The 13565-nt window shown below is 44.8% G+C and overlaps 1 protein-coding gene across 7 annotated transcripts in view; it reads right to left on the bottom strand.

Annotated features, from left to right (window-relative positions):
- Nucleotides 1–6922: 6922 nt before the first annotated feature.
- DNAH8 (dynein axonemal heavy chain 8) overlaps nucleotides 6923–13565 on the bottom strand; it is a 330151-nt gene continuing 323508 nt past the window's right edge. For 6 of the 7 annotated variants that reach the window (XM_045057486.1, XM_019830547.3, XM_045057484.1 and 3 more), the window contains 2 exons: nucleotides 10516–10637; nucleotides 6923–7344 (listed from right to left, as the gene is read on the bottom strand). In XM_045057486.1, the coding sequence (XP_044913421.1) occupies nucleotides 7057–7344; nucleotides 10516–10637 (410 nt within the window). In that variant the 3' untranslated portion in view covers nucleotides 6923–7056. Of the gene's footprint in view, nucleotides 7345–10515; nucleotides 10638–12546; nucleotides 12697–13565 lie in introns of those variants that run through there. The other variant, XR_006597730.1, reaches the window with a different exon arrangement.

Here is a 13565-nt window from a genome sequence, read left to right as displayed (position 1 = left end):
GGCAGGGACCCCCCTCTTTCTCGGCCTCTTGGAAGGGACAAGAGTTGCATCACCTCCCTCAAGTTCTTCCCCCCCCCCCCCCTTCAGCTGGTCTGGAAAGTTCTCTGCACTTCAGGGGTGTGGCTTCTGTGTGAAGAAATATGCTCTCTGAAGTTGTCGGGGTCCTCTGAGGAGACCATAAGAAGGAAGCAAGAGAAAACATGTTCAAGATTTGTTTAATGTTTATGTATTTTGAGGTGGGGGGGGGAGCGGCAAAGAGAGAGAGAGAGAAAGAGAGAGAATCCCAAGCAGGCTCTGCACTGTCAGGCTTGATCCCATGAACCATGAGATCATGACCTGAGCAGAAAACAAGAGTCAGATGCTTGACCAGCTGAGCCATCCAGGCGCCCCCATGATTTGTTTTTAAATCAAAGAGGCTGAGAAAGAGGTCACGAAGAGAAAAGGAAAAGAGCATGGAAGAAGAAAGGCAGTGCCCACATGCTGTCCTCTGGTCCCCAGCTTCCCAGCTGCCAGGACTGTTCTGGCAATTGGCTTACAACTGCCCCGCCCACTCGGCCCCTTCGCCCCTCTTGGGGCCGCCTGCAAGGCCGTGGTTGCTCTGCAGGGCCCTCCCGGGGGTGGGGGTGGGGGGCTGAGGCCCTTGCTGTGACCACATCAAGCCCAGCTTCTACCTCTGCTCAGTGCTGCCCCCTTCACTGCCCCACAGATGCTATCCCCGGGACACCTGGCACAAATCTGGAGCCCAGAGTCTGTTTCCAGAAAACCTGATGTAATACCAGGAGAGGGGTAAAATTTTTAGTGTTTTTAAACAATGGATATATATATAAATATATATATTTATATATATATAAATTATATTTATATATTTTATATTTATATATTTTTATATATTATATATATATATTTTATATATTATATATAATTTATAAATTATATATATAATATATATAATAAATATGTAATATATATATTTATATATTTATATATATTGGATATATATATTGGATATATAATGGATATATATAAATATATATATAAATATATAATATTATATATTATATTATTACATATATATTAACCAATATGGAAAAGGCTCACAAGCTAATGTCTATCCAACTCTGGATAATGTTTATGCTGTATGTCCTCACTATTCCTGGAGTGTTGTTATGTGACATATTTTTATATTTTTTGAAGCAGGATCACTTTTAAAAACCTTAACAAAAAACACTGGAGATTCTATTAGACGCCTAGGACTAAGTCACTGGGTAACTTTAACTGCGAGTAGCTTTTTTGGCTTTTTTTTTTTTTAATTTTTTTTTCTTTTCCACGTTTTTATTTATTTTGGGGACAGAGAGAGACAGAGCATGAATGGGGGAGGGGCAGAGAGAGAGGGAGACACAGAATCGGAAACAGGCTCCAGGCTCTGAGCCATCAGCCCAGAGCCCGACGCGGGGCTCGAACTCATGGACCGCGAGATCGTGACCTGGCTGAAGTCGGACGCTTAACCGACTGTGCCACCCAGGCGCCCCAACTTTTTTGTCTTTTTAAATGGAAGGAATCTCCATAGTTCCCTGATTTTTTTTTTTTTTTTTAATTTAGGACAGTGAATCACTTTTGACACTTTTGCTTTCTTTTACCATTGGCTGAATTGTATTCTTGAGAATAACATCTTACTTGTTCTTCTTTTGTGTGTGGGCAAGGAAGCTGCCTGGCACGGGGCCCGTGTCAAGTCTAGACCTTGTGTCTTCTCACCTGGAATCCAGAGCAAATTTCTCCAGCTCCTTCCAGTTAACAATGCACCTGCTGGTCTAGAATGTTCAAGAAAACCCAGAAAGAGCATGTTAAGTGAACCTACTGATGCCCTTTGAAATTCCTGAATTTTAAATGCACATTTGTTTTCCAGCCATGTAAATGCTGGTATTTGCCGGATAGCCTCTCTTTTATGCACATTATCCTTTCCATCCAGATAATGAAAGCTGCTGAAATTAACAAGTCACAGAAACATAGATGTACTATTTTCTGTGCATAATTATGAATTTTAGAGGTTTAGGCCATTAGCCTCTGGCTTTTTAAAAAAATCCAATACTGTCTTGCAAAGTTCATCAGAGCATGGGCTGGACCCATTCAACCTGGGTTCAAACCCCAGCTTTGTCACTTACTAGCTTGTGAGAACAGCGGCAGGGTTTTTAGCTTCTCTGTGCTCATCTGTCCCTCATCTGTGGAATGGAGATGACAATGTCAGTACTGACCTCATAAGGCTAGTTTGAGGACTAGTTAAGTGTAATGCAGGCCAAGTGTTTAGACCACTGCCTGGCCCATGGTAACACTATGTTTTGAAGTCACAGACCTCACCATGAGCAGTGGGGAGTACACAGATCTCAAGTCTTTCTTCAGAGAATTTGGCAGTTTTTTATAAGCATGTGGCTAAGGAAACAGCTCTTTTCCCCAAATTCCAGTGACAGAAGAAACATCCCACTAGACTCTCCAGGCTATAAGCTGCTTTACCTATTAATCCTTCCTGCTTATTATTCATCTCATCAACTTGGTTTCTGAATCCCCAAATTTTACCTCCATACCATCTTTCAAATGACTTGCTTTACTTCCATTCGAATTATCTTCTTTCTGGTTCCCTCATTTCACATCATTTGGTCTGGAGCAATAGCCTCTTTGCCAACCTTCGTCCGTTCCTGCCATTCCTTCAGCAGTCCAGAACCATCAGTGGTCCCCACTGTCCTTCCGTGGCATTCCCAACATGGCCCCCTCCCCGACATCTCCTCCATCATTTGTCTACATTTACCAAATTGGGTTACTTACTGTCCACTCATTCTTTCATTCAGTCAACACTTAATGGGGTGCCAAATAGCCAGACTCTGCTTTCTGGAAGCTTCTGTAGAGTGGGGAGACAGGCATATGTTATTAATTCCTGAGACTAAAATTGCCAAATTCATTTGCAAACAAAATGCTGCAGAAGAAGCAATAAATCCCACTTGGTGGAGGGACAGGGGTCATGGAAGTTGTCACAGAAAGGATAACACTGTGACGAGGGGCGTCTGGGTGGCTCAGTCAGTTAAGCGTCCAACTTCGGCTGGGGTCATGACCTCACAGTTTGTGAGTTCAAGCCCCACATTGGGTTCACTGCTGTCCCCTCAGAGCCTACTTCAGATCCTCTGTCTCCCCTGCCCCCCAGCTCTCCCCCGCTCACACGTGTGCTCACTCTCTCTCTCAAACATAAACACTAAAAAAAAAAAAAAAAAAAATAGATCAAGTAGTGTAGGGAGAACTTTTCATCACAGGGTTTTGTTTTGTTCATTGGTTTTTATTTATTTTTCAGAGAGAGAGAGAGAGAGAGAGAGAGAGAGAGAGAGAGAGAGCAGGGGAGGCCCAGAGAGAGAGGGACACAGAATCCAAAGCAGGCTCCAGGCTACAAGCTGTCAGCACAGAGCCCAACACAGGGCTCGAACTCACGAGCCATGAGATCATGACCTGAGCTGAAGTCGGACGCTTAACGGACTGGGCCACCCAGGCGCCCCTCGCCATAGTGTTATTGAGGTATAGCTGAAGTACAAAAACCGTACATGTTTAAAGTGTACAATTTGATACATTTTGGCACGTGTGAGATCATCACTACAACCAAGGGAATGAACACATCTATCACTCCCCAGAATTTCTTCTTGCTCTTTTGTAATCCCTTTCCTCTGCCCCCTTCTTCTCACCCTGCCAGGCAACCACTGATCTGCTCTCTGTCGCTAAAGACTGGTTTGCATGTTCTGAAATTTTACATATATCATGGAACCATACATCATGCACTCTTTTTTTCACCTGGATCATTTAACGTAGCGAAGTTATTTCGAGATTTATCCATGTTGTAGTCGTATCGATAGTTTCTTTTTGTTGCAGAGTCGTATTCTATAGAATGAGTGTGCCATAATCTGTTTATCCACTCAGGCATGGATGGACATTTGAGTTGTTTCCAGTTGCTGGTACTACAAACAAAGCTCCTAGGAACATTCATGTGTAAGTCTTTGTATGCACAATGCTTTTATTTCCTTGGGTAAATATCCAAGAGTGAAGTTTCTAGGTCATATGGTAGCTGGTTCAGTCAACAGTGTAAGAAATTTAACTTTTTAACAGTGTAAGAAATTTAACAGTGTAAGAAATTACACAGAGGTGTAAGAAATTTAACTTTTAAGAAACTGTCCAGCTGTTTTCCAAAATGGTGGTCCCATTTTACATTGCCTCCAGCAGTGTAGGAAGGTTCCAGTTGTTCTACATGGGAGAGGTTTCCTTGATAAGGAAACAATATGAGGATGAAAGTATGTGTGATGCTCAGGGAACATCAAATAGTCATAACTGAGCAAACTGAGTGGTAGTGGATTACAAGGAAGAAATTTTATTTCAGGCCAGCTCATGGAGGGCTTTGGTATTTGGAGTGATGGAAACTCACTGAAAGCTCTTGAGGAGGGCACTACCTGGCCGGGCCTCTGGCTCTAAATGCAGCTTCCCATCTGCCTACCATTCTCCCCCTCATGCTTTTCCCTTCCTTGGAATACATTCATCTACTATCTTGGTACCATTTTGGGACCATCAATGGAAAGGCCAAGACCCAACTGAAATATTAATTTGTCTTCAAGTGCATCCCTTACCCCTGGACCTCTTTAACCATTCTTTCATACGTCACGGCCCCAAGTCATATTCACATTGCAGGTGAATCCCCTATTCATCTGAGGTCTCTGACAGCAAAGAGTGGGGCTCATTCATGCAACATCACTCACAGGACCAATCCCTTTTAGAAGACATGTCTTTAGACACTTCTCCTTTGGTCTTATTTTTATTCAGAGTCCAAAGTAAAATAACATTTTAAATCAACGAAGGTACAAATCTCGTTGCTCATTTTGCCGAGACCGAAATGAGAATCTGTGGGCTGATTCCGAGGAGGCAAAAAAATTACTCTGCCTCCCTCCCAGCTTCAGTTAGCTTGACCATCATGTCCTCATGCTTTGCTCTTTATGCTCACCAGGTCTCCTTCACTCAAGTGTGGCAAATTACATAATTAGTGAAAGAGCAACAATTTTGCTGAGAAAATGGTTATGTGTTTATGGAAGTTCAATGGCTCAAAATGTCTAATGAAACCATTTAATGAGCCCAAAGAAAGCAGAACTGGGCCCCAGCCAGCTCTGCAAAACTGGGGATAACTGAGAAGCACCTCCGATAGAGAAGAGCATTTTGAGGCATGGCTTGGGTAGCAGGCACTCATTCCTAGGGTGGCCTCAGCCTCCCTCTCTCTCTCTCCTCCATGCTCACACAGAACAAAATAATCAGTGAAAAGTTCCCAGGAGATGGTCTGTGGCTTTAAACAGTCTCATCTATACCCTCTCTAGATTCACATCTTTCCATCTCTTTCCCAATTTTCCATAAGATGTTAAAGTCATTAGGGAACATGGAACCTCATTGTTATTCTCTGAAAGCCTACCGTGATCCAGGGGTTTAGACTATGCAGTTTGCCTTCAATCGTTTTAGCAACTGGACAGGAATATGAATAAAGTGTGTGTGTGTGTGTGTGTGTGTGTGTTACCTTGGGACCTGCAGGTTGATGTGCTATAATGCACTTTACTTCCTCTGTGCTCCCCCAGAGCAGCAGGAACTTCCAAATTCTAGCCTCCGTTCAGGAGAACATTCTTTCCAGAGAATTCCATCCTTTTCTTTAGTGTGTCTATTGGACAAGGGAAATACCAAAAAACATTTGGGCTGGGGGCTTGGTTACTTTCGTTTTCAAACTGCCCTGGAAAGTTCTATGGCTTTGACATTGAATCAGTATCAGAGCATAGCAGAGGCCACTACTCTAACATGCGTTCCATAATATATTTTCTTCTGTTGGAAAGTATCCTAGACTATGGGGAGATTTTTTCTGGGGTCTTCCCTGGATGCCTCAACCCAGGCTGCTGCTCGGCCATCTTGTTCTGTCTCTCATTGGCATCTCTGATCAGAGTGACAGAAGGATGATAAGAGATCAAGGCAACATGAAATGCTCCCTCCTTCAGAATAGACAGGGGGAATGAAATTGGTGAATTTAGCTGAGGGTGAGCAAGAGAATTCTGGACGACAAGGCCAGTGGAGACACTTCACTATCCTGAAGCTGCGTGAGCATTCAAATAGGACCTCATCTGTTTTGTTAAATTGACAATTTCCTTTAGCAGGAAATAAAGGTTAATGCTGAGTTTCAGACCAGCTACAGAGTAAGAAATAGCTTCACTTTTTAAAGACTTGGCTTTTTAAGGCATTCTGCATGTAACCCAATTTCGTTTGATGGAGTTTGTTTTTCCTTCTCCATTTGCTGCCTAGAAATGTGTGCTTCATTATCTCCTGCAGAGTTGGGGTTGGTGGGGGGGGGGAGGGGGGAGACAGCTGGAGACTCAGAGTTCTCCGGGCCTCAAAAGCTCTCAAAAATAAAATAAAATATATTAAATAAAAGTAAAATAAATGACAAGAGCAGCCATCCCAGTGGATTTGCTGTCTCAAACATGTCACACCACACAGCTGTAACTCCTAAGGGGTACTGACTGGACCCCTTCAGTTTCCATTTCACAAGCACGGAGTCAAGGCCAAACCCAAACAGGCAGTGGATAGCACATTAGCACAGACATACACAGGGGTAGATTTTGTTCCAGGGCAATGCAGTTTTTATTTGAGAGAAAAGTTTGCATCTATCATGCCCCTTTCAGGATACAACAAATTAATACTTTGTTTTGGATTTTTAGAAAAATTTAAACCTTCCAATGCTCTAACATGAAGGTAGGGCTTTATCTACATAAAATGATTATAATGGAATATGATTGCCTGGGATAAAATGCATTACGTTAGAATTGTCTTTTCGAATATTGATATAAGGAAACACACACACACACACACACACACACACACGTGATTGTAGAGTATCAACTTTTTAATTTAAAAAGACTAATCAAGCAATTACCAGGGAGAAGAGACCCAAAGCGCCAGGCCTCTCAATAGCACTGGCTGGGTACATGGCTCAGGTACCCTCAATAAGTGGAAGTGAATTTACTTGATGTCACACAAAAGAGCCACTCCTCTCAGGATCCAGTGATCTGGGGACAAAACTGTTCGCAGGTACACCACGGTGATGAAGGTCAAGTCAGTACGCCTCGGTTTCTTGTAAATAGGACACACATACAGCTTGGGGTCCTTGGGCGCGATGGAATTAATGGCAAAGATATGCAGCACAGGCAGCTGTGTGAAGAGCACCTTGGGAGTGGATTCTGTAAGCTTCCCATTCCGTCTGTCCCAGGCTGCTCCATCCATGTAGAGCCCATAAATATACACACCTTCCTGGAAGAGTCAAGCACGAGGTAATAGGATTTTTTTAAAACTTAGGCGCTGTGAGATGGACATTCATTACTGTAATAAAGGTCATCAGTTTAGAAAGAAGACATACACCAGTCTTAAAATGCCACCAGAAGAACAAATACCACTGGGTGCATTGCGTGAGTAAAATACTGAGCCCCATTTTCTCCTGCGGCCTATCTTGAGGCCATAAGGGCTGTGGAAACATGCCGTTATTGCTTATTTGAGCAGAGGGCTAGCCCGCTGGGGACGACAGACTTAGCCAGCAGCACCAAATCACCTGTGCGCAGAGATAAAAGTCTCAGAGAGGCCCGGTCTGTCATGTAGGGTCAGAACAAGGAACAGGATTTGGAGCCGGGCGCCATGCGAGATCTCAGCCTGTGCCAGCCAAGCCAACATGCCGCTCTAACCATCTCAGTCAGTGAGAGTTGTGCAGCCAGGCCCAGAGAACAGGAGAGTCAGAGCGCCCCCAGAGGCCAGTTGTGGTAGAAGGCGAGCAGGCCTGATAGTCAGGGAGGGGGTGTGTTAGTTCAACAGTGACTGCTTGTCATCCTGTGTCTCTCTTTCACACAAAGGGGCCCTGCCCTTGAGGTCTTCACCATTAAATCGGGGAGAAAGACATGAATTGAATACAACACACACTTTTTAGAGAGGCTGCCTGGTGACCAACACTGAGACTGAGTGCAGTGACTTGAGGTGAAAGGCCACCTTGGGCTGGAGTGCTTGAGGGTCTTTGTGGAAGAGACAGCTTTGAAGGGTGGGGCTGCTTTTGGAAAGAAAGAGGAGAGAGGGCAGGCATCCAGGCAGGAGCAATATAGTGCAAAGATAGGTAGGATGGGTAGGAAAGCCCAGGCGTTTTATTTAGCAGAGAGTTTAATGGTCATAAAATATGTTAGGGCTTGACCGTGGAAGACTACAGATGTCAAACTGAAGAGTTTGAACTTTACGTTATAGGCCATGGGGAGCCATAGAACACATATTCAGTAAGAAAAGAAAGGCTAAAGGGAATCACGGGAAACTCTAATAATCATGTAAGCCCGTAAGATATATCTAGGTAGAAGATGGTAACCATTTTTCCTTTCCAATGAGGAGCAGCTAAGGGGAAGCAAATGTAGACTTATTATAAGAGAGAGTGAAATTAATTGCCAAGTGTTTCCTGGAATCCCCCTCATGTGACCCAAGCGTATGAGGACCATATTTTGGGGACCAAAACCTAAAGTACATGGTTTGACAGTAAAATGGGCAATCCCAGAAAATCAGGACATATGTATGATTACCATCATTGGTAGTGACAATTACTACATGAACGATATAAAATTTAGATACCATCCGACGGTAAACTGTATCCCTTCTAGGTTCCTTTTAATCTCAGAACTTTGCAATAGTGTCACCCAAAAATTCATGTCCACTTAGGATCTCAGAATGTGACCATTTGAAAGTAGGGCCTTTTCAGATCTAATTAGTTCAGGTCATACTGAATTAAGGTGGGCTCTAAACCCAATATGACTGGTGTTCTTGTAAGAAGAGGAGGGGATACCCAGAGGTACACATAGGGAAGAAGGCCATGTGATAATGGAGGCAGAGACTGAAGTGTTACCACTATCAGTCAAGGGATACCAAGGACTGTCTGCAACCATCAGAAGCTGAGAGAGAGACATGGGACAGATTCCCTCCCCCCCCCCCCCCCCAACCCCAGAGCCTTTGGAAGAAACCAACTCTGCCAACACCTTGATTTCAGACCTCTGGCCACCCAAACTCTGAGGAAATAAACTGCTGTTGTTTTAAGCCACTCAATTTGTGGTACTTTGTTGCAACAGCCTTAGGAAACACATACATATCTCAGTACTGCTCTAACAAATACCTACAAATGTGGACATGACTTTGGAATTGCATGATGAGAAAACGCCGAAAGAATCTGCAAGGGCATGACTGAAATAGCTTAGGTCTACTTGAACGGAGAGATCGCTGGTGGAAATATACTGGTGTGCTTCTGGTGAGATGGCAGACAGAGTGAGGACAGGCATTGGACGCGAGATGGAGGCAACCCTTGCTGTAAAGTGGCAGAAAGGGCCAGAATTTGGAATTCATCTGGTCCAGGCTTCTTCTTTGGCAATTGAGGGAGTGAAAGTCACAGAGGAAGGGAAAACGGGGCTAAGATTTATTGAGTACCTATGTGGGGTCCTAAATGATTCCATTGAATTGGCACAACCATCTTTCATGAGGTTGAATTACTGGCCTTATGTCACAGAGGAAGAAGTTGAGGTCAAAAAATTAAAGAACTTGCCCAAGTTCACAGAGCGGGTAAGTGCCAAGCAGTGGCTCTCAATGGCGTCTGCTTACCTCGGGGCCCCTGCTCTTCTCCCCTCCAGGGGTCCCTCCACCAAGGGGTCCCGCAGCTAGTGGGGGCACTGCTGGAACTGGCCCAGAGCTCAGGACTGCGAATACTATTGGTCTCTACTGCCCTCCACACTCGTCCAGTCTGTGAGCAGCCCACAGCTGCAGCAGGAGACGTGTGGAAAACCCTTTTTTAGCAGACACAAGTGTAACTTGTCATTGTAAAGAAAGGCTGTCTGGGGAGTTCCAGTGCTTGGCATTAATTCCTGCCCCAGCAAATGGAGGAGGTTTCAGCGTCAAAGTCTCCTGGTTACGACCGAGGAAACCCCACCTACAAAGCTGAGGTTCAATCTCAACTCCTCTTGGGTGGGCATGCATTTGGAGGTTGATACGCAGCTACCACTTGGAGCTCGCTGAATGAATTTACTAAGGGCTTCTGTATGCACTATTTCATCCTCCAGGCCAATGGAGGGACAGAGACTGTGGCCAAATGATTGTACCCGTGGAAAAAAAACACACCCACCTTTCTGAGGAGAGGGAAGTTGGCAGTTTTAGGAACGTAGCCCTTGACCTGGTTGTGCATAGCATACGTGTTGGCTGGGGGGAGGCAGCCTGTCAGGCATGAGGAGATGGACTGGGGGGTGCGATATGCCAGACCGGGACCCCCACCTTGTCCCCTCTTTGAGTGGTGAATGTTCTGTTTCAGGCATACTGCATCTCAACAGGTCTTAACCGAGGGACTCATCGGTCAGTTTTAAGCAGAATGTGAACTTGCAACACTGGCTCCAGAACTGCCCCTGCTATTTGCCCAGTGGTGCCTACCACGGGGGGTGATGTGATCTCCTCCTTGGTCTGCCGCAGAACTTCGTTGTGGATGGTCACAGAGTCCAGGGCCCAGCCTTTGTGGGCGCGGGTCACTTCCTGCCTCATTGCTGTGAGGAAGCCTTAAAGAAAAGAAAACAGATAATGCCGATGCCTTAGATCAGTCCACTCGAGAAACAAGAAAGGAAGAAGCTCCAAGTGTTAGCTGCTTATCAACCTCCAAATGCGTGCCCACCCAAGAGGAGCTGAGATTGAACCTGAGGGGCACATTTCTTTCTGTGTTTTGTTTCTATGGGGACCTTCAATGAGCTAAGTGTTCCTTGCTGGCTGACAGCAGGGAAGCAGCACCCTTTCTGCCTCAGAGAGAGCTTTGGTTTGAAACTCTCATGGGGTTTCAACCACTCAAGCGTCTGAAGATTGTAATCCAGGCCCAGCTCCTCGTCTCTATTTGAAATCACACTGCTTAGGAACAAGACTGGAATGGCAAATATTCTGCGATCAGCATTCCAACTAAAACTAGAATCAAACCATTATCAAGCTTCTATTTGCTATAATGGAACAATTTCATTTTGTCTAAGGAAACAAGGCATAATGCCAAAATAGAAAACCCAACTTTCAATTTGATCAAACAAAGCAATCACACCGGAAAGGAAATCTATGTGTTTTAATGTGCATAATACGGTTATTTTTAAGGCAATACAAGGTTACACATATTGTGGCCTTTCTTTAAACTTAATACAATATTTGCAAACCATGCCATTCAATTCAACAGGAGAAGCCTTTCTTGGAGAGCAGCAATTAATGTTAGAAACTACACCCTAAACTTCAAATGGACTTCAAAACCTTAAGAAGATTTTATCTGTGACCTCTATATTACATTTGGCTCCCATGTTAATAGTGAAAGTCATGAATAAATTTTGGAATATGTTATGTCCCCCACCCCTACTCCCAGTCAGATCTGAGGATTATTATGCACCAGCATGTGAGAATATTGTATCAACTTTGGGAACAGAGGGAAGAGAAGAAGTTGCAAGACATAATAACAGGCACTGAGTTACTACCCCTTGAAGCTGGAAAGAAAAACTAGGCCCTAGCTTGGCTTAATGAGGCAGTCCAGTTCTTCCAGTTTCCAAGTCCCTTCCTGGTAACTGAATTAGACACTTGGGGAGGCCCTCATTCATTCATTCATTAATTCATTCATTCATTCGTTAAGTCTCTCAGGAGTAGTTCCTGCGTGCCAGGCACAGCTCTTGGTGGGATGACCACAAAGATGAATAGGCCATCCATGGACCCTGCATTAAAGGAGCTCAGTCTAGAAGAAATGTGGAGGAAGGCAAGGCATATAACACAGTGTTGTTATGAGCAGAGGTGTAAAAATAAACCACTCGGGAAGACAGCTCAAGGCAGGCTGACTCAAGAGGATGAAGTTGAAGGTGACTCTTGTAAGGTATGTAGGAGTTTACCAAATGGGACAATTCCAGTTAGAGGAATAGCATGTGCAAAAGCATGGGGATCTAGGCTAAAGGGGAGGCCTTTGTTTGTGCAGATACCACATCTGGCCTAACCCAAGCTGTCCCGTCACCACACAAAGCAGGCTACCACCGTCAAGGGATTAAAGAAGCTAAGTACACATAAGGAAGCCCTCAGTGACCAGACAGTGATCTGGAGTCACATTCCAAAGGTCATGATGTGTGAGACTAGGCAAAATTACGTGGCATTGAATGGCAGTTCCATCTCCCATATAACCTCAAACAGCAGGGAATGTTGGTAGAAAGGAAAACTGGAATATTAAAGCAGCAGATTAAATTAAAGGTAAAACCACCTTGGTCCAGTGGGCTAAAGCACTGTCCCAGGCTTTAATGCATTTGAATGATCAACCAGTAGGGCCTGCTTCCCCATATGCCAGACTGGGGATGCTTGCCAAAGTACCCAATACCATAAAGGTAGGGAAGTTGCAGGAAACAGCCATTGTCCCCACTCTCGTTGTGAGTCAACATGCTATGCTGCTGAGAACACCAAGCCCCACCACACCTGGGAAAGGAGTTATCTACTGGAAACTGCAATGGGATGTCCTTCTGGGATGGCTGAGTTACTTCACACCCCTGGGTGAGGGGGAACTACTCAGTCTTCACTGGGATCCCACTGTCCTGCTGCAGGCCAGACTGTTGAGATGCAGTATGCCTGAAACAGAACATTCACCACTCAAAGAGGGGAGAAGGTGGGGGTCCCGGTCTGGCATATCGCACCCCCCAGTCCATCTCCTCATGCCTGACAGGCTGCCTCCCCCCAGCCAACATGTATGCTATGCACAACCAGGTCAAGGGCCACGTTCCTAAAACTGCCAACTTCCCTCTCCTCAGAAAGGTGGGTGTATTTTTTTCCACAGGTAAAATCATTTGGCCACAGTCTCTGTCCCTCCATTGGCCTGGAGGATGTTATAGGACACACAGAAGCTCTTAGTAAATTCATTCAGCAAGCCTTGAATGATAGCCAACAGAGCCTGTCCTTACCAAACACTGAAATGTCTCTAATGAGAAAAACTGTCTTCCAAAATAGGATGGCCTTGGACATTATTACTGCCTCACAGGGAGGTATCTCTGCCATTATCCAAATAGAATGTTGCTCATTCCTGATGAGTCTGCTAACGTATCATCTTTATTAAATCACATGAAGACACCAGTGAATGCCCTGAGTGATCCAGCTCCCAACCTAAGGAACTTAATAAATCAGTGGTTAGAATCACGGAGCTGTCAGTGGAAAAAGCTGTGACTAACTTTGGGGATCATTGTCTTAATCTGTGTTTTCTCTTGCATGTGTCCATTCTGTTGGCGTGGTATCTCCCTCCTATGCAGCCAGATGGCTACCGAAAGAGCCAGCTTCATGCTAGTGAAACCCCTTGCTGACTGCTCAGGTCCCATTGCGGAAGAGGGGGAAGGTCATCAAGAGGACACAGCCACCAGCTGATCTGTGAGCTGCACTTGGGCAATTGGAGCCTCCTCATTCCCTCCCCTGTCCTTGAAATGTGTGTTCCACTTGCCCTTCCTGCTTCC

This window comes from Felis catus, chromosome B2 (genome assembly GCF_018350175.1).
Source record: "Felis catus isolate Fca126 chromosome B2, F.catus_Fca126_mat1.0, whole genome shotgun sequence".
In the NCBI taxonomy this organism is placed as follows: domain Eukaryota; kingdom Metazoa; phylum Chordata; class Mammalia; order Carnivora; family Felidae; genus Felis; species Felis catus.
This window is presented reverse-complemented; position numbering and strand designations above follow the sequence as displayed.